Source organism: Schistocerca cancellata, chromosome 3, assembly GCF_023864275.1.
Source record: "Schistocerca cancellata isolate TAMUIC-IGC-003103 chromosome 3, iqSchCanc2.1, whole genome shotgun sequence".
Lineage (NCBI taxonomy): Eukaryota > Metazoa > Arthropoda > Insecta > Orthoptera > Acrididae > Schistocerca > Schistocerca cancellata.
In genome coordinates, this window is record NC_064628.1 from 326493739 (window position 1) to 326515690 (window position 21952).

The window sequence follows — 21952 nt, forward strand, 5'->3', positions numbered from 1 at the left end:
TATACTTAAAAACAAAGATAATGTGACTTACCAAATGAAAGTGCTGGCAGGTCGACAGACACACAAACGAACACAAACATACACACAAAATTCAAGCTTTCGCAACAAACTGTTGCCTCATCAGGAAAGAGGGAAGGAGAGGGAAAGACGAAAGGATGTGGGTTTTAAGGAAGAGGGTAAGGAGTCATTCCAGTCCCGGGAGCGGAAAGACTTACCTTAGGGGGAAAAAAGGACGGGTATACACTCGCACACACACACATATCCATCCACACATATACAGACACAAGCAGACATATTTAAAGACAAAGAGTTTGGGCAGAGATGTCAGTCGAGGCAGAAGCGCAGAGGCAAAGATGTTGAATGACAGGTGAGGTATGAGTGGCGGCAACTTGAAATTAGCGGAGATTGAGGCCTGGTGGATAACGGGAAGAGAGGATATATTGAAGAGCAAGTTCCCATCTCCGGAGTTCGGATAGGTTGGTGTTAGTAGGAAGTATCCAGATAACCCGGACGGTGTAACACTGCGCCAAGATGTGCTGGTCGTGCACCAAGGCATGTTTAGCCACAGGGTGATCCTCATTACCAACAAACACTGTCTGCCTGTGTCCATTCATGCGAATGGACAGTTTGTTGCTGGTCATTCCCACATAGAATGCATCACAGTGTAGGCAGGTCAGTTGGTAGATCACGTGGGTGCTTTCACACGTGGCTCTGCCTTTGATTGTGTACACCTTCCGGGTTACAGGACTGGAGTAGGTGGTGGTGGGAGGGTGCATGGGACAGGTTTTACACCGGGGGCGGTTACAAGGGTAGGAGCCAGAGGGTAGGGAAGGTGGTTTGGGGATTTCATAGGGATGAACTAAGAGGTTACGAAGGTTAGGTGGACGGCGGAAAGACACTCTTGGTGGAGTGGGGAGGATTTCATGAAGGATGGATCTCATTTCAGGGCAGGATTTGAGGAAGTCGTATCCCTGCTGGAGAGCCACATTCAGAATCTGATCCAGTCCCGGAAAGTATCCTGTCACAAGTGGGGCACTTTTGTGGTTCTTCTGTGGGAGGTTCTGGGTTTGAGAGGATGAGGAAGTGGCTCTGGTTATTTGCTTCTGTACCAGGTCGGGAGGGTAGTTGCGGGATGCGAAAGCTGTTGTCAGGTTGTTGGTGTAATGCTTCAGGGATTCCGGACTGGAGCAGATTCGTTTGCCACGAAGACCTAGGCTGTAGGGAAGGGACCGTTTGATGTGGAATGGGTGGCAGCTGTCGTAATGGAGGTACTGTTGCTTGTTGGTGGGTTTGATGTGGACGGATGTGTGAAGCTGGCCATTGGACAGGTGAAGGTCAACATCAAGGAAAGTGGCATGGGATTTGGAGTAGGACCAGGTGAATCTGATGGAACCAAAGGAGTTGAGGTTGGAGAGGAAATTCTGGAGTTCTTCTTCACTGTGAGTCCAGATCATGAAGATGTCATCAATAAATCTGTACCAAACTTTGGGTTGGCAGGCCTGGGTAACCAAGAAGGCTTCCTCTAAGCGACCCATGAATAGGTTGGCGTACGAGGGGGCCATCCTGGTACCCATGGCTGTTCCCTTTAATTGTTGGTATGTCTGGTTTTCAAAAGTGAAGAAGTTGTGGGTCAGGATGAAGCTGGCTAAGGTAATGAGGAAAGAGGTTTTAGGTAGGACGGCAGGTGATCGGCGTGAAAGGAAGTGCTCCATCGCAGCGAGGCCCTGGACGTGCGGGATATTTGTGTATAAGGAAGTGGCATCAATGGTTACAAGGATGGTTTCTGGGGGTAACGGATTGGGTAAGGATTCCAGGCGTTCGAGAAAGTGGTTGGTGTCTTTGATGAAGGATGGGAGACTGCATGTAATGGGTTGAAGGTGTTGATCTACGTAGGCAGAGATACGTTCTGTGGGGGCTTGGTAACCAGCTACAATGGGGCGGCCGGGATGATTGGGTTTGTGAATTTTAGGAAGAAGGTAGAAGGTAGGGGTGCGGGGTGTTGGTGGGGTCAGGAGGTTGATGGAGTCAGGTGAAAGGTTTTGTAGGGGGCCTAAGGTTCTGAGGATTCCTTGAAGCTCTGCCTGGACATCAGGAATGGGATTACCTTGGCAAACTTTGTATGTGGTGTTGTCTGAAAGCTGACGCAGTCCCTCAGCCACATACTCCCGACGATCAAGTACCACGGTCGTGGAACCCTTGTCCGCCGGAAGAATGACGATGGACCGGTCAGCCTTCAGATCACGGATAGCCTGGGCTTCAGCAGTGGTGATGTTGGGAGTAGGATTAAGGTTTTTTAAGAAGGATTGAGAGGCAAGGCTGGAAGTCAGAAATTCCTGGAAGGTTTGGAGAGGGTGATTTTGAGGAAGAGGAGGTGGGTCCCGCTGTGATGGAGGACGGAACTGTTCTAGGCAGGGTTCAATTTGGATAGTCTCTTGGGGAGTTGGATCATTAGGGGTAGGATTAGGATCATTTTTCTTCGTGGCAAAGTGATACTTCCAGCAGAGAGTACGAATGTAGGACAGTAAATCTTTGACGAGGACTGTTTGGTTGAATCTGGGAGTGGGGCTGAAAGTGAGGCCTTTGGATAGGACAGAGGTTTCGGATTGGGAGAGAGGTTTGGAGGAAAGGTTAACTACTGAATTAGGGTGTTGTGGTGCCAGATCGTGTTGATCGGAATTTTGAGGTTTTGGAGGGAGTGGAGCTGGAAGTGGGAGATTGAGTAGATGGGAGAGACTGGGTTTGTGTGCAATGAGAGGTGGTTGAGGTTTGCTGGAAAGGTTGTGAAGGGTGAGTGAGTTGCCTTTCCGGAGGTGGGAAACCAGGAGATTGGATAGTTTTTTGAGGTGAAGGGTGGCATGCTGTTCTAATTGGCGGTTGGCCTGTAGGAGGATGCTCTGAATAGCCGGTGTGGATGTGGGAGAGGAAAGATTGAGGACTTTTATTAGGATAGGAGTTGACGGGTGTGTTCATTGGCTGAGTTGATGTGTAGGTGAAGGATTAGGTGGGTGAGGGCAATGGATTGTTCAGTTTGGAACTGGTATAGGGACTGATGGAAAGAAGGGTTGCAGCCAGAGATGGGAACTTTAAGTGTGAGGTCTTTGGGGGTGATGCCAAATGTCAGACAAGCCTGAGAAAATAAAATATGTGAGCGTAATCTGGCTAGGGTGAAGGCATGTTTGCGGAGGGAATGTAAATAAAACTTAATGGGGTCGTTGTGGGGGTGTTGTGAGGGTGACATGGTATTGAAGGTGGAAAGTTTAACATGAGGTTGAAATGAAAAAGAAAGATAGAAATATATGGGGAGAGATAAAGGTGAACTAGAAAGCAACTGGAGATCTGGTATGAAAAAAGGCGAAAAAGTGTTGGTTAAGTTGATCCTGTGGTGAACTTGGGTTGGTAGACAGCGATGTGGAAAAAGGTTAGGTGGTTGTGTTGCCGCTAAATCACGTCAAAGGACGGAGAAATTCGGGAAAATTTCGAGAAAATTTCGAAAAAACGTATTAAAGGAGTGGTGTTGTGGTGAAAGATTACGAAAATGGGGCTAACAATTGTAGAAATAATGACGTTAAAACCTGTGGGGAGCGGCTAAAATGATCAGTGATGTGCGAAAAACGGAAGTGGAAATAAACTTCAAGTTATTCGAACTAGCCAGAATGGTTGTTAAATACGTGAAAGCAGCTGTTATTGAACTGGAAACGGTGGATTTTATAGCAGCGGTAGTGTTGAAAGCGAAAATAAAATTTTTTGGTTATGATTGGGAAGTGGGTTACGTATTGTTGAGCATATATAGGCGGGATAAAATTGTATAGTAGATAACGGTAAAAGGGGAAGGTGAATACAAAGTGAAACTACTGGTAAAAATAGAAAGAGAAAATAAAGAGAAAAAAGAGAAATAAGACGACAGGAAAGATTTCGAAATGCAAAGGCGACAATAACAAACGTAATTGTTGGGTTCAAATTAATGATATGGTTATAATAGAAGGAAACATTCCACGAAGGAAAAATATACTTAAAAACAAAGATAATGTGACTTACCAAATGAAAGTGCTGGCAGGTCGACAGACACACAAACGAACACAAACATACACACAAAATTCAAGCTTTCGCAACAAACTGTTGCCTCATCAGGAAAGAGGGAAGGAGAGGGAAAGACGAAAGGATGTGGGTTTTAAGGAAGAGGGTAAGGAGTCATTCCAGTCCCGGGACGAATCTGCTCCAGTCCGGAATCCCTGAAGCATTACACCAACAACCTGACAACAGCTTTCGCATCCCGCAACTACCCTCCCGACCTGGTACAGAAGCAAATAACCAGAGCCACTTCCTCATCCTCTCAAACCCAGAACCTCCCACAGAAGAACCACAAAAGTGCCCCACTTGTGACAGGATACTTTCCGGGACTGGATCAGATTCTGAATGTGGCTCTCCAGCAGGGATACGACTTCCTCAAATCCTGCCCTGAAATGAGATCCATCCTTCATGAAATCCTCCCCACTCCACCAAGAGTGTCTTTCCGCCGTCCACCTAACCTTCGTAACCTCTTAGTTCATCCCTATGAAATCCCCAAACCACCTTCCCTACCCTCTGGCTCCTACCCTTGTAACCGCCCCCGGTGTAAAACCTGTCCCATGCACCCTCCCACCACCACCTACTCCAGTCCTGTAACCCGGAAGGTGTACACAATCAAAGGCAGAGCCACGTGTGAAAGCACCCACGTGATCTACCAACTGACCTGCCTACACTGTGATGCATTCTATGTGGGAATGACCAGCAACAAACTGTCCATTCGCATGAATGGACACAGGCAGACAGTGTTTGTTGGTAATGAGGATCACCCTGTGGCTAAACATGCCTTGGTGCACGACCAGCACATCTTGGCGCAGTGTTACACCGTCCGGGTTATCTGGATACTTCCTACTAACACCAACCTATCCGAACTCCGGAGATGGGAACTTGCTCTTCAATATATCCTCTCTTCCCGTTATCCACCAGGCCTCAATCTCCGCTAATTTCAAGTTGCCGCCACTCATACCTCACCTGTCATTCAACATCTTTGCCTCTGCGCTTCTGCCTCGACTGACATCTCTGCCCAAACTCTTTGTCTTTAAATATGTCTGCTTGTGTCTGTATATGTGTGGATGGATATGTGTGTGTGTGTGTGCGAGTGTATACCCGTCCTTTTTTCCCCCTAAGGTAAGTCTTTCCGCTCCCGGGACTGGAATGACTCCTTACCCTCTTCCTTAAAACCCACATCCTTTCGTCTTTCCCTCTCCTTCCCTCTTTCCTGATGAGGCAACAGTTTGTTGCGAAAGCTTGAATTTTGTGTGTATGTTTGTGTTCGTTTGTGTGTCTGTCGACCTGCCAGCACTTTCATTTGGTAAGTCACATTATCTTTGTTTTTAAGTATATATATATATATATATATATATATATATATATATATAAAAACAAAGTTGATGTGACTTACCAAATGAAAGTGCTGGCAGGTCGACAGACACACAAACGAACACAAACATACACACAAAATTCAAGCTTTCGCAACAAACTGTTGCCTCATCAGGAAAGAGGGAAGGAGAGGGAAAGACGAAAGGATGTGGGTTTTAAGGGAGAGGGTAAGGAGTCATTCCAGTCCCGGGAGCGGAAAGACTTACCTTTGGGGGAAAAAAGGACGGGTACACACTCGCGCAGACACACACACACATATCCATCCACACATATACAGACACAAGCAGACATATTTAACATATGTTAACATATGTTATCCCCATTTTCGTAATCTTTCACCACAACACCACTCCTTTAATACGTTTTTTCGAAATTTTCCCGAATTTCTCCGTCCTTTAACGTGATTTAGCGGCAACACAACCACCTAACCTTTTTGCACATCACTGTCTACCAACCCAAGTTCACCACAAGATCAACTTAACCAACACTTTTTCGCCCTTTTTCATACCAGATCTGGTCTTTAAATATGTCTGCTTGTGTCTGTATATGTGTGGATGGATATGTGTGTGTGTGCGCGCGCGCGAGTGTGTACCCGTCCTTTTTTCCCCCCTAAGGTAAGTCTTTCCGCTCCCGGGACTGGAATGACTCCTTACCCTCTCCCTTAAAACCCCTCTTTCCTGATGAGGAAACAGTTTGTTGTGAAAGCTTGAATTTTGTGTGTATGTTTGTGTTCGTTTGTATATATATATATAAAAAGCGCTGGCAGGTCGATAGACACACAAACAAACACAAACATACACACAAAATTCTAGCTTTCGCAACCAACGGTTGCCTCGTCAGGAAAGAGGGAAGGAGAAGGAAAGACAAAAGTATATGGGTTTTAAGGGAGAGGGTAAGGAGTCATTCCAATCCCGGGAGCGGAAAGACTTACCTTAGGGGGAAAAAAGGACAGATATACACTTGCACACACACACATATCCATCCACACATACACAGACACAAGCAGACATTTGTAAAGGCAAAGAGTTTGGGCAGAGATGTCAGTCGGGACGGAAGTACAGAGGCAAAGATGATGTTGAAAGACAGGTGAGCTATGAGCGGTGGCAGATTGAAATTAGAAATTAGCGGAGATTGAGGCCTGGCGGATAGCGAGAAGAGAGGATATGCTGAAGGGCAAGTTCCCATCTCCGGAGTTCTGACAGGTTGGTGTTAGTGGGAAGTATCCAGATAACCCGGACGGTGTAACACTGTGCCAATATGTGCTGGCCGTGCACCAAGGCATGTTTAGCCACAGGGTGATCCTCATTACCAACAAACACTGTCTGCCTGTGTCCATTCATGCGAATGGACAGTTTGTTGCTGGTCATTCCCACATAGAACGCTTCACAGTGTAGGCAGGTCAGTTGGTAAATCACGTGGGTGCTTTCACACGTGGCTCTGCCTTTGATCGTGTACACCTTCCGGGTTACAGGACTGGAATAGGTGGTGGTGGGAGGGTGCATGGGACAGGTTTTACACCGGGGGCGGTTACAGGGGTAGGAGCCAGAGGGTAGGGAAGGTGGTTTGGGGATTTCATAGGGATGAACTAAGAGGTTACGAAGGTTAGGTGGACGGCGGAAAGACACTCTTGGTGGAGTGGGGAGGATTTCATGAAGGATGGATCTCATTTCAGGGCAGGATTTGAGGAAGTCGTATCCCTGCTGGAGAGCCACATTCAGAATCTGATCCAGTCCCGGAAAGTATCCTGTCACAAGTGGGGCACTTTTGGGGTTCTTCTGTGGAAGGTTCCGGGTTTGAGGAGATGAGGAAGTGGCTCTGGTTATTTGCTTCTGTACCAGGTCGGGAGGGTAGTTACGGGATGCAAAAGCTGTTTTCAGGTTGTTGGTGTAATGGTTCAAGGATTCCGGACTGGAGCAGATTCGTTTGCCACGAAGACCTAGGCTGTAGGGAAGGGACCGTTTGATGTGGAATGGGTGGCAGCTGTCATAATGGAGGTACTGTTGCTTGTTGGTGGGTTTGATGTGGACGGACGTGTGAAGCTGGCCATTGGACAGGTGGAGGTCAACGTCAAGGAAAGTGGCATGGGATTTAGAGTAGGACCAGGTGAATCTGATGGAACCAAAGGAGTTGAGGTTGGAGAGGAAATTCTGGAGTTCTTCTTCACTGTGAGTCCAGATCATGAAGATGTCATCAATAAATCTGTACCAAACTTTGGGTTGGCAGGCCTGGGTAACCAAGAAGGCTTCCTCTAAGCGACCCATGAATAGGTTGGCGTACGAGGGGGCCATCCTGGTACCCATGGCTGTTCCCTTTAATTGTTGGTATGTCTGGTTTTCAAAAGTGAAGAAGTTGTGGGTCAGGATGAAGCTGGCTAAGGTAATGAGGAAAGAGGTTTTAGGTAGGGTGGCAGGTGATCGGCGTGAAAGGAAGTGCTCCATCGCAGCGAGGCCCTGGACATGCAGAATATTTGTGTATAAGGAAGTGGCATCAATGGTTACAAGGATGGTTTCTGGGGGTGACCAGGCGTTCGAGAAAGTGGTTGGTGTCTTTGATGAAGGATGGGAGACTGCATGTAATGGGTTGAAGGTGTTGATCTACGCAGGCAGAGATGCGTTCTGTGGGGGCTTGGTAACCAGCTACAATGGGACGGCCGGGATGATTGGGTTTGTGAATTTTGGGAAGAAGGTAGAAGGTAGGGGTGCGGGGTGTTGGTGGGGTCAGGAGGTTGATGGAGTCAGGTGAAAGGTTTCGTAGGGGGCCTAAGGTTCTGAGGATTCCTTGAAGCTCCTCCTGGAAATCAGGAATGGGATTACCATGGCAAACTTTGTAAGTAGTGTTGTCTGAAAGCTGACGCAGTCCCTCAGCCACATACTCCCGACGATCAAGTACCACAGTCGTGGAACCCTTGTCCGCCGGAAGAATGACGATGGATTGGTCAGCCTTCAGATCACGGATAGCCTGGGCTTCAGCAGTGGTGATGTTGGGAGTAGGATTAAGGTTTTTTAAGAAGGATTGAGAGGCAAAGCTGGAAGTCAGAAATTCCTGGAAGGTTAGGAGAGGGTGATTTTGAGGAAGAGGAGGTGGGTCCCGCTGTGACGGAGGACGGAACTGTTCCAGGCATACGCCAACCTATTCATGGGTCGCTTAGAGGAAGCCTTCTTGGTTACCCAGGCCTGCCAACCCATAGTTTGGTACAGATTTATTGATGACATTTTCATGATCTGGACTCACAGTGAAGAAGAACTCCAGAATTTCCTCTCCAACCTCAACTCCTTTGGTTCCATCAGATTCACCTGGTCCTACTCTAAATCCCATGCCACTTTCCTTGACGTTGACCTCCACCTGTCCAATGGCCAGCTTCACACGTCCGTCCACATCAAACCCACCAACAAGCAACAGTACCTCCATTATGACAGCTGCCACCCATTCCACATCAAACGGTCCCTTCCCTACAGCCTAGGTCTTCGTGGCAAACGAATCTGCTCCAGTCCGGAATCCTTGAACCATTACACCAACAACCTGAAAACAGCTTTTGCATCCCGTAACTACCCTCCCGACCTGGTACAGAAGCAAATAACCAGAGCCACTTCCTCATCTCCTCAAACCCGGAACCTTCCACAGAAGAACCCCAAAAGTGCCCCACTTGTGACAGGATACTTTCCGGGACTGGATCAGATTCTGAATGTGGCTCTCCAGCAGGGATACGACTTCCTCAAATCCTGCCCTGAAATGAGATCCATCCTTCATGAAATCCTCCCCACTCCACCAAGAGTGTCTTTCCGCCGTCCACCTAACCTTCGTAACCTCTTAGTTCATCCCTATGAAATCCCCAAACCACCTTCCCTACCCTCTGGCTCCTACCCCTGTAACCGCCCCCGGTGTAAAACCTGTCCCATGCACCCTCCCACCACCACCTATTCCAGTCCTGTAACCCGGAAGGTGTACACGATCAAAGGCAGAGCCACGTGTGAAAGCACCCACGTGATTTACCAACTGACCTGCCTACACTGTGAAGCGTTCTATGTGGGAATGACCAGCAACAAACTGTCCATTCGCATGAATGGACACAGGCAGACAGTGTTTGTTGGTAATGAGGATCACCCTGTGGCTAAACATGCCTTGGTGCACGGCCAGCACATATTGGCACAGTGTTACACCGTCCGGGTTATCTGGATACTTCCCACTAACACCAACCTGTCAGAACTCCGGAGATGGGAACTTGCCCTTCAGCATATCCTCTCTTCTCGCTATCCGCCAGGCCTCAATCTCCGCTAATTTCTAATTTCAATCTGCCACCGCTCATAGCTCACCTGTCTTTCAACATCATCTTTGCCTCTGTACTTCCGTCCCGACTGACATCTCTGCCCAAACTCTTTGCCTTTACAAATGTCTGCTTGTGTCTGTGTATGTGTGGATGGATATGTGTGTGTGTGCAAGTGTATACCTGTCCTTTTTTCCCCCTAAGGTAAGTCTTTCCGCTCCCGGGATTGGAATGACTCCTTACCCTCTCCCTTAAAACCCATATCCTTTTGTCTTTCCTTCTCCTTCCCTCTTTCCTGACGAGGCAACCGTTGGTTGCGAAAGCTAGAATTTTGTGTGTATGTTTGTGTTTGTTTGTGTGTCTATCGACCTGCCAGCGCTTTATATATATATATATATATATATATATATATATATATATATATATATATATATATATATATATATATATATATATATATATATAAGCAAACTTACAGAGAAGTTCGATTAACCCTCTCACAGGCACTAAACAACACTTTAAATAAAACTGCTACAGCCTTGCTTTTTGCTATGGTTACCAAAATGGCATACACTGTCTGCCCTGACGTACGCCTATCAGTTTAGTAGCTCAGTTCTCTAAGATGTAGTGGATAAACAAGACAATGTGGTGAGTAATGGGACAATAATAGGTGTTGAAGGGGAAACTTTGCATCTCTTGAATTAAGGGACACTGCTGCTAGATGCCATGATCTCAGTAAGGTGCCAGCATATCTTTCATAACAAATTTCATGGTGCTTAAAACTAATACTTTTTCATCATTAGTTATATCAAACTGTTAAAATGGTAATCAATATAATACCAAAATGGAAACTATTACCTTTAATTTATTGTTCAGATTCATACAGGAATTAGTAAACACACTGACACATTCCTTTAAGCTCCACAAATCTTTTGATCTGTCACCATCAGCTGAGAGACTGGAACTACTACCTGTAATTACACAGAAAAATATTTTTTAATGTGGAAGTATTTTAATGCCAATAAAATTCAGTACTTTGGTAGAAGTCTGAAAATGAAGCGACTGATCGGATACATTATTGTTATATTCATAGACTAAGCTAAATGGAAGTGCAAACACTTTACAGCAAAATCTAACTATTATTCTAAAAGACATCTGCTTCCATGGTGCAATGAAATTATGAGGGTGGTTTGATACTTCTGGTATATTTCCATGAAAGAATGGAACATTTTTGTTGCGCCTTCATGGTTGGTAAGCTTGATTATTCCAAGGATCGTATAAAAAAAAAATTCTACATGTACAGTGTACAGTTCACTGTTGACAGCCGTCTGTAATGGTCAGTGTGTCAACTGTAGATTGAAAATGGAGAAAACTGAGTTTCATGCTGTTATTAAACATTTTCATTTGAAAGGTAGGACCGCCACACAACTGGGAACAGAACTGGATGATGTTCATGCGGAATCTGCACAATCATTGATGACCATTTACTCTTGGATTAATGAATTTAAACACATTTGGACCTGCACCAAAGACTAAGCACACTCCGGCTGTCCAGTTGACGTCACCACATAGGAAACCACTGACAAAATCCATGATAAGGTAATGCAAGACCGCCTAATAAAAATTCATGAGACTCCTAAGACTGTAGGAATCTCAACTGAGTGAGCGTATAATATGCTGCATGGATAATGCACTATGAACAAGCTGTGTGGAAGGTGGATGCCACGAATGCTCACAGTCGACCAAAAGTGCATCCGGCACACCATTTCAGTATAATGTCTGGCAATGTTTAATCACTATCAGCAAAACTTTTGTGTCGATCTGCAATTGCTGATGAAACCTAGGTCCATCATTACACACTAGAGTCATAACAGTGGACAAAGGCTGATGAAAGAGCACCGAAAAAGACAAAAACCCATTTGTCAACTGGTAGGTGATGGCCACTGTTTTTTTGAATTTCCAAGGAATAATCCTCATAGATTACTTGGAAAAAGGCAGAGTCATACATGGATCCTATTATGCTTAATTATTGAATCATATGAAACTTGCATTGGTTAGCATGCAAAAAAGTGCTCTTTCACCAGGATAATGCGCTATCCCACACATCAGCAATAACAATAGCAAAAACATATGAACTGCACTTTGACTTTGTTTCTAATCCACCCTATTCGCCAGACTTAAGCCCAAATGAGTTGTTCTGTTCCCCAACTTGAAACTTTGGCTTGCTGGGAAGAAATATTCATCGACTGAGGAACTGATAGTAGCAGCCCACGAGTATTTTGTGGAGTTTGAAAGAACCTATTTTTTCAGATGGGATGAAAAAGTTGGAGGATTGCTGGACCAAGTGAATATCCCTCAAAGGAGACTATGTAGAAAAGTAAGGGGAGTTGTTTATAAAACAAACATTTTTTCTCGCTTTTTCTACCAGACTTATCAAAACAGCTTTGCATTTGCAGTGTATAAATGAGTTTTAAAGCAACAGGTCAGTTTTAGATTAATCTTTCAAATGAGTAACCTCTGAAGCTATTAACAAACAAAATTTACACAACACATTGTAGAGTTTCACTAAAATTACTGCAAATAATATTTTATTAAGTCAGTGATTTACTGAACTTTCTTACAAGGCTACATTACCTTCATCAAGGTCTGATTCTGATGTTATAGGAGTTGGTGGTGTTCTCTTTTCCCATAGATGCTTCATACTAAGAAGGTAACGAATATCTTCACAGAAAAGCTTATTCATCAGTTTCTTAGGATCATAATTACAGGAAACAGCCCAAGATCGTGTTGAAACACGGTCTATATTTGCACCATCTGTCTTGGTAGCATTCAGAGCACCTTCTCCAGCTTCACCTGTAAAGAGGAACAATTCTGTCCTATAAATTCTACTGACCAATAACAATAAGTTCACTATTATTTACAATACAAGCTTAACAACAACCAAATAAGCTTCTACAACCAACTTTTTATACAGTTATCAAACTTTATCAGTATAATATTGTACACTGGACAATTGTATGTTATACAAATGGCTTTGTCTTTTGTTTACAGTTACTGAATTGAGTACCATAAACAGTTAAACATGGATGTTACTCAAAGTGGTGGTATAAAGTGTCAGTTTTGTACTTCCCTGTCTTCAGCAAATGCACAAATATGGAAATGATAATTAATCGAAACCTCAGCTGCCAACAGGTGTAGCTGATATACCTCAATGGGGACAGCTGAAAATGTGTGCCCTGACCGGGACTCAAACCCGGGATCTCCTGCTTACATGGCAGACGCCCGATCCATCTGAGCCACTGAGGGCACACAGGATAGCGCAACTGCAGGGACTTATCCCTTGCACGCTTCCCGTGAGACCCACATTCCCAACAGTCCGTGTAAGCAGGAGATCCTGGGTTCGAGTCCCGGTCGGGGCACACATCTTCAGCTGTCCCCACTGAGGTATGTCAACTACACCTGTTGGCAGCTGAGGGTTTTGATTAATTATCATTTCTTTCTAGAGAAGCTGCTTGGTCATAACAGGTATCTGTTCTTTCGGAACAGTTACTATCTTCATGCAGCAATATGGTATGTCAGCTCCACTAATTTAACTTTCTTTGAGTAATTTAAGTACTAACAGCTTTAGCTCTGATTCATAATTCTTAACTACTCAGATCTCATTACATTATATTCCATGTGGACCAGTTTCTGTTGTAGAACAATGAATACTGTTTTAGTGATATGCTTTTCCACCATGTTAGTTAACTTATTCCACAGTCAGTGATTGATGAGAGTGCGTAGAGTACACTGACAAACCGTGTACCAGCATACATATAGCAGCTGACAATGGATGTGCACTGTGGAAGAGATTTTACCCCAGGGAATAACTAATCTCTCACTTCCACAGAAGTGAAAAGTGTGCATTTGGATTCTGGTGGCCTACAGCATTATGCAAAGAATGAGCCTGGGCATCCTGAAACCTGCACGAACAACAAATCCATAGAATGAAACACAGAAACATGAATTACCTTCCTTTCATAAGAAAAAAAAAATACAATGATAACAGCACTGCAAGAAACAAAATTTACTGATTAACACCCTACAATTCAGTAGGATTCAGGGTACTTAACACAAACCAGGGAAAAAGTTCTAAACGACAAACCTCAATTTGGAACAGGTTTAACTATAAAGGAAACGCATTAAAATCAAATCTTAACAGAATTTAAGTAAATTAATGGAAGACTTTACACACTAACATTTGAATCGCCACACAAAGCTTAAACTGTTTTATAGATACATGCACAAAAAAAAAAAGAACTCAGAAAGAATAGACAGAAAATTTTTGGTAAAATGTGTCAGCTACCCTATATCACATTCCAGCAAAAACTGCAATACTACCACTTGGAGATTAATGCACAAATTGACAAGGAACATCACCACAGATCCACAGTAAGAAAATTCCCTGCACTTAAAAGAACCAACGCAAACACAAATTGAGAAAGACTGAAGTCTGTGCAGACAGCATAACACTGTACTGAAACCTGCAGTCTTCGATAAACTCCCTAGACAACAAACTATATGGTTGTTATCAAATCCGATTTGGATGAAAAATAACTCCATCAATTTGCTGTAAGTAGACACTCTGTGATGGACGTCCCAATGTAAAAGTGGCTAAGAGTGCCAGTTTAGATTCAGATCACTATTTATCATTAAATTCAAGGTCAGACCAAGATTTAGAAAAAGGGGCAATACCAAACCAAAAAGTTTGCATACAAAAGTTATCTAAGACAAAATGATCTTTAAGTGCTTTTGGAAGAAAGAACTGAAAGTTGGGAAAAACTTCAAAAAGATATTATTCAGACTGCAGAAGAAACCATTCCTCTTAAAAAGACAGTGAAACATATCTGGTGGAATGATGAGTGTGGTGAGTTATTTGTAACTCGAGTGCAGAATATCTGGAAAGAAAATGAAAATGACAACAGGGAAAATTTTGTAGAAGCCAGGGGCCTGCATCTAAGATCAGAGTACAACATATAAAAGATCAACTAATGTCAACTGAGCAACATTTTAAACAAAACACCACGGACTTAATTCTAAAACAATAAAAAATTGTTTAAAGAAGTACACACCAGCTAGTTTACAGTTTATAGATTCAAAAACACAGATCTTGCAGACTGGGACAAAGAACTATATGACTGAACTACCAAAAGAAGAATTTAATTTTGATAACATAATCCAGATACAAGACCCAAAGCCACCAAATGACAGAGGAAAACAGAAAAATCACAAAACATAAAAATAAAAATATTATTGCTGAATTACGGAAACACCACTGACAACATTTTTCTACATCTAGTAGACATCATTAATGAAAAATGGACAACAGCTTAACAACAGAATGACATCAGTTTTAACACGTCAAAAAAAAAAAAAAAAAAAAAAAAAAAAAAAAAAAAAAAAAAAAAAAAAAAAGGGGGGGGGGGGGGGAGGGGAAGAAATCCTAACAATTATAGCAGACTCTTCCTCTTGCCAGTGACAAAAAATGCTGAAGCAACACCTGGTCCAAAACTAGGGAAATATCAAGCAGGATTAAGAAAAGGAAGGTCTTATGTGAAGCAAATACTAAATCTATACAAGGAAAATTGGAAACTTGAAAAATGTGATAACTTTTGTAGATTGTAAAAAGACCTATGACTCAATTGATAGAAGTACAGTAATCAACATTATAAAGAATAGGCACTTGATAATGGAACAGCAGAAAAAAATTAAGGTACTTAAAAAACCATCCAAAGTAAAATTGACGAGGGAACCGTATAAGCCCTTTGACATCTACATCTACATTTATACTCCGCAAGCCACCCAACGGTGTGTGGCGGAGGGCACTTTACATGCCACTGTCATTACCTCCCTTTGCTGTTCCAGTCGCGTATGGGTCGCGGGAAGAACGACTGCCAGAAAGCCTCCGTGCGCGCTCGAATATCTCTAATTTTACATTCGTGATCTCCTTGGGAGGTATACGGTAAGTAGGGGGAAGTAAAATATTCGATACTTCATCCAGAAACGCACCCTCTCGAAGCCTGGACAGCAAGCTACCCCGCGATGCAGAGCGCCTCTCTCGAAGAGTCTGCCACTTGAGTTTGCTAAACATCTCTGTAATGCTATCACGCTTACCAAATAACCCTGTGACAAAACACACTGCTCTTCTTTGGATCTTCTCTATCTCCTCTGTCAACCTGACCTGGTACGAATCCCACACTGATGAGCAATACTCAAGTATAGGTTGAACAAGTGTTTTGTAAGCCACCTCCTTTGTTGATTGTCTACATTTTCTAAGGACTCTCCCAATGAATCTCAACCTGGCACCCTCCTTACCAACAATTAATTTTTATGATCATTCCACTTCAAATCGTTCCGTACGCATACTCCCAGATATTTCACAGAAGTAACTGCTACCAGTGTTTGTTCCGATATAATATATTCATACAATAAAGGATCCTTCTTTCTATGTATTCGCAATACATTACATTTGTCTTTGTTAAGGGTCAGTTGCCACTCCCTGCACCAAGTGCTTATCCGCTGCAGATCTTCCTGCAATTGGCTGCAATTTTCTAATGCTGCAACTTCTCTGTATACTACAGCATTATCCGCGAAAAGCCACATGGAACTTCCGATACTATCTACTAGGACATTTATATATATTGTGAAAAGCAATGGTCCCATCCATCAACACTCAGGATGTTCAATAAGGAAGAAACCCAAACAAAATCACCATTAATTGTCTCGCTTTTGCTGACAATATGACATTACTTATTGACCCACAAGACTGTGTCAAAGAACAAATCACAGAACTATAAAAACAGACAAAATAGAGCTTCAAGTATCATTTGAAAAAACACAGTTCATGACAAATATCAGTGATGCTCCCCACAATCTTAAAATTATAAACACAATATATAAAACAAAATGTTTTAAATAACTAGGAAAATGGATAATGAGGAACACAGAAGAAAAGGTAGCAATAAAAAATATAGTACATAAAGTGGAAAGGGCATGCCATATACCAACAAACGTAAGGATGGCCAAGAAGTCCATTAATATCTGAAAATTCAATATTTCATGGAATAATGTAGGTAGAGAGGTAAGAACTGACACAAATACTTGGAATGATATGGCGTGCACAAAATGACCAATAGATGGTGCTACACATGATACAAAAATGATAATTAGCCTGACAATTGATTTTTAGTAAAGATGTTCTTTACAACAAACGCTCATCATGCTCGATGTCATTCATCAACAGTACCCATAGTCAAGGGAGAATGGTGAGAACAGTACTGTACAGAACATCAGTAGATACGGTGAGAAACTGCTGTCGGATGTTGTCTTTTAGCATCCCTAATGAGGTCACATGGTCGCTGTAGACCTGCGAGTTCAGGTAACCCCGCAAACAATAATCATACAGATTGAGGTCTAGGGGCCTGGGAGACCAAGCATGACAGAAGTGGCAGCTCAGCACATGATCCTCATCAAACAATGTGCCCAAAGACATATTTCACACATTTCCCAGTACAGAGTGGAGCGCCATCCATGCTTATCAACCACGCTAGGGATGATAAAATTCTGTAACACATCACCGTACCTTGCACCTGTCATGCAGACAGTTTGACACACAGTACCCAGCACTTCCCCTAAGTAAAAGGGTCTGATCATGACTGACGTGATAAATCCACACCACACTGTAGCTTTCTCATCATGCAATTGGATTTCTGTGACAGTTCTAGCGTTTTTAGTAGCCCAAACTCTGCAACTGTAAGTGTTGGCAGACCCTTCCAGTGGGAAATGGGCTTTGTCGGTTCACAATATGTCAGACAACCAATCACCACCTTCCCCCATTTTTTGAAGTGGCCCATTGCAAATGCTGTTCACGTAATAAAAATCGGTGGCTAACAGTTTACGATGGTGCTGGATTTAGTATGGATAACATTTGAGGGTAGATCTTAGTGCTCTCCATCAGTAGTGGGTGGAATGCTGGTGCGACATGCACCTTCAACAAACGCTGACTTCAACATGTGGAAACGAACCTGCTAAAGTCTCCATATCTTCCTGAACTGTCCTAACAGCAGTAGCACTTGTGTATGGTGGCCCATTATGGAGCCGATCATCTAAATAACCCATGGCTTCAAACTTCATGACTATTTTCTTCACAGTGACATTTGTCACGGGACCTTTATCTATTCAAATATCTTCCTTATGGCAATAGGATCGTAAAGCTGCAGTAGCGTATTTTCCATTCTGAGAGTAAAGCTTTCTGGTAAAGTCAACATGCTGCGACTTGTGGCACATATGACTAACTACAAGTCATTTTGTACATCGTTCATGTGTGGCATCACTGACTTGCTGCTGTCCAACTCTATCTGTCAGCCAGTGTTTGCACTCATTTTGATTGCATTAAAACCCCATGTAATTTCAGACATGTGTGTCAAGTTCTATCTCTCTATCTACATTATTGCACGAATTAGAGCATTTTCAAATGTTAACAGACTTTTGGGTCAACCTGTATAACAAAAAAATCTTTTCCTGCAACAGAAAACAAAGACACTACAGTGGTAAAGCCTGAAACACTGTATGTTCAGAAACATTTAAACTAACAAGATTTTGAGATGTTGGAAACTGGAAAAAGCTGAAAGAAGAATTCTAAGCAAAATACTGGGATCTAAAAGTAATAGTAATGCTGAATACTGAATACAAATTTTGATCAATCAGAGAAAAGCTAATCGATTTAATGAGGGGGGGAAAAAAAAACTACAACTTTATGGATACACATACCGACTGGATAACAACAGACTAACCTAGCAGATCTTAATTTAATAAACAGCCACAAATCCAAACTCAAATGGTTCACTGAAATTGACAAAAATATGAAAAGCCCTGGAATTAAACTGGACATAATAGATAACAATACTTATTACACACACAACATAAGAGGCAGGATTTCAGGAAATGAAGTCTGCTAATGGAAGGACATCAACACAACAACAAAAGAACACACACTAAGGATAATGGAAGTCTGGGGGCAAAGAAAACGAAACACAAAGAAGCAAAACCACCGTTGATTTATCGCACCCTCACCCTCGAAGGGTTATTCTAAGAAATATGTTTCACTTTTAAAGGCAGGGTGCATACGTGGACAAGGAAAAAAAATTCCCGGATTTCCCGGTTAAAAATACACTTTCTCCCAGGTGACAGTATATTTTCCCTTATCAATCCACGGGCGTACAATTTCCCGGCACTTTAGAAAACGAAAATTGGGGAAAAAGATACGTTTTCGAAATATCTGTCATGTGCAACAACATGTACGCTGCATATTTTCGTATTACTAAAGTATACATTGGAATTCCACCAAACACCGCATGTTACTTTCCAAATAATTGAAATCGAGATTTCGATGCGCTTTTGTAAGCCGTTCATAGCTCATCTTATGTGATCTCGCCAGCCGATGACAGTGGATATTCATAGCATAGGACACGTGATGTCAGCCAACAAACATCACTGTTAAGTTGCAAGAACACACAAACAGGGAAAGTTAATAGTTTACATTAATATTCATAGTGTTGCTACAAGAAATGCAAAGCTTTCACATATAATATTGGTCTCAAGCTGCAAGAGAAGCTAGGCTTTCGCATATACTATTGATCTTTTTTATGCGTGTTACACTTGATGATATATCACACAAATGTGCCAGTAAAATTTTTAATAATGACATACATGTCTGATCTTCAGGGTTCGAAATTCTTCTAAATGGCTCTTCATCAAAGAGTTGATTTTTAAATGAGAGTAACACTCCGTGATGTAATAAATTCATGGTACATTCTTGCACATAGTTCTACTTACGTAAAAGGATATTTACTTTGAAAGTAATGCTTTTCAAACCACTATTTGCAATATTTTTCCGCGACCTGTTAGAAATAGGTTCGTTTCAGCAGTTGCCAGAGAGCGCAGATAACAGGCGACACCACGCTTGGGTAGCTATCATGACGTAGGAAGCCCATATGTGCGTACATGTAAAACATTGAAAGATCATACATTATGTCATAAAAGAAACAAAACATCAGAGGATACTGCAAGAGCATCAGAATTTCGTGAACCATATTAAAATGTGCACATTCGTATGTCCAGATTCCCAATGAACTAGATTTCAACCTGATATTAAGCTTTTCAGTGTGGGTTCCGGGATATAAATTTTCTTGGAGCACCAATACTGTATTATATCATGTTTGTTTCTTTATTATGGCAGAACGCCATACATGCTAGAAAATGAAAACGTGCACTTGAAATGAAGCGAACAGTTGAAACTAGCCACTACTGTGGAATTAAACATTTCGTTTCAAATACATTGACTGCCCACCCCCATGAACCATGGATCTTGCCGTTGGTGGGGAGGCTTGCGTGCCTCAGCGATGCAGATGGCTGTACCGTAGGTGCAACCACAACGGAGGGGTACCTGTTGAGAGGCCAGACAAACGTGTGGTTCCTGAAGAGGGGCAGCAGCCTTTTCAGTAGTTGCAGGGGCAACAGTCTGGATGATTGACTGATCTGGCCTTGCAACACTAACCAAAACGGCCTTGCTGTGCTGGTACTACGAACGGCTGAAAGCAAGGGGAAACTACAGCCGTAATTTTTCCCGAGGGCATGCAGCTTTACTGTATGGTTAAATGATGATGGCGTCCTCTTGGGTAAAATATTCCGGAGGTAAAATAGTCGCCCATTCGGATCTCCGGGTGGGGACTACTCAAGAGGACGTCGTTATCAGGAGAAAGAAAACTGGCGTTCTACGGATCGGAGCATGGAACATCAGACCCCTTAATCGGGCAGGTAGGTTGAAGTTAGATATAGTGGGAATTAGTGAAGTTCGGTGGCAGCAGGAACAAGACTTTTGGTCAGGTGAATAAAGGGTTATAAATACAAAATCAAATAGGGGTAATGCAGGAGTAGGTTTAATAATGAATAAAAAAATAGGAGTGCGGGTAAGCTACTACCAACAGCATAGTGAACGCATTATTGTGGCCAAGATAAGACACGAAGCCCATGCCTACTACAGTAGAACAAGTTTATATGCCAACTAGCTCTGCAGATGATGAAGAAACTGATGAAATGTATGATGAGATAAAAGAAATTATTCAGGTAGTGAAGGGAGACGAAAATTTAATAGTCATGGGTGACTGGAATTCGACAGTAGGAAAAGGGAGAGAAGGAAACATAGTGGAGAGCATAACTTAATCATACCTAACACTTGGTTCAAGAATCATAAAAGAAGGTTGTATATATGGAAGAATCCTGGAGATACTAGAAGGTATCAGATAGATTATATAATGGTAAGAGAGAGATTTAGGAACCAGGTTTTAAATTGTAAGACATTTCCAGTGGCAGATGTGGACTCTGACCACAGTCTATTGGTTACGAACTGTAGATTAAAACTGAAGACTCTGCAAAAAGGTGGGAATTTAAGGAGATGGGACCTGGATAAACTGACTAAACCAGAGGTTGTACAGAGTTTCAGGGAGAGCATAAGGGAACAATTGACAGGAATGGGGGAAAGAAATTCAGTAGAAGAAGAATGGGTAGCTCTCAGGGATGAAATAGTGAAGGCAGCAGAGGTTCAAGTAGGTAAAAAGACGAGGGCTAGTAGAAATCCTTGAGTAACAGAAGAAATATTGAATTTAATTGATGAAAGGAGAAAATATAAAAACGCAGTAAATGAAGCAGGCAAAAGCGAATACAGAGGTCTCAAAAATGAGATCGACAGGAAGTGCAAAATGGCTAAGCAGGGATGGCTAGAAGACAAATGTAAGGATGTAGAGGCTTATCTCACTAGGGGTAAGATAGATACTGCCTACAGGAAAATTAAAGAGACCTTTGGAGAGAAGAGAACCACTTGTATGAATATCAAGAGCTCAGATGGAAACTCAATTCTAAGCAAAAAAGGGAAAGCAGAAAAGTGGAAAGAGTATATGGAGGGACTATACAAGAGCGATGTACTTGAGGACAATATTATGGAAATGGAAGAGGGTGTAGGTGTAGATGAGATGGGAGATATGATACTGCGTGAAGAGTTTAACACAGCACTGAAAGACCCTGAGTCGAAACAAGGCCTCGGGAGTAGACAACATTCCATTGGAACTACTGACGGCCTTGGGAGAGCCAGTACTAACAAAACTCTACCATCTGGTGAGCAAGATGTATGAGACAGGCAAAATACCCTCAGACTTC

General features: G+C 42.7%; 1 protein-coding gene across 1 annotated transcript in view; it reads right to left on the bottom strand.

Moving 5' to 3' along the window:
• The window catches only part of LOC126175020 (SUMO-activating enzyme subunit 2), a 156241-nt gene that overhangs the window by 59285 nt on the left and 75004 nt on the right, over positions 1-21952 (bottom strand). Inside the window, exons 5-6 of the mRNA XM_049921518.1 lie at positions 12338-12556; positions 10562-10674 (exon numbers count right to left, since the gene is read on the bottom strand). Of these exons, the coding sequence (XP_049777475.1) occupies positions 10562-10674; positions 12338-12556 (332 nt within the window). The remainder of the gene's footprint in view (positions 1-10561; positions 10675-12337; positions 12557-21952) is intronic.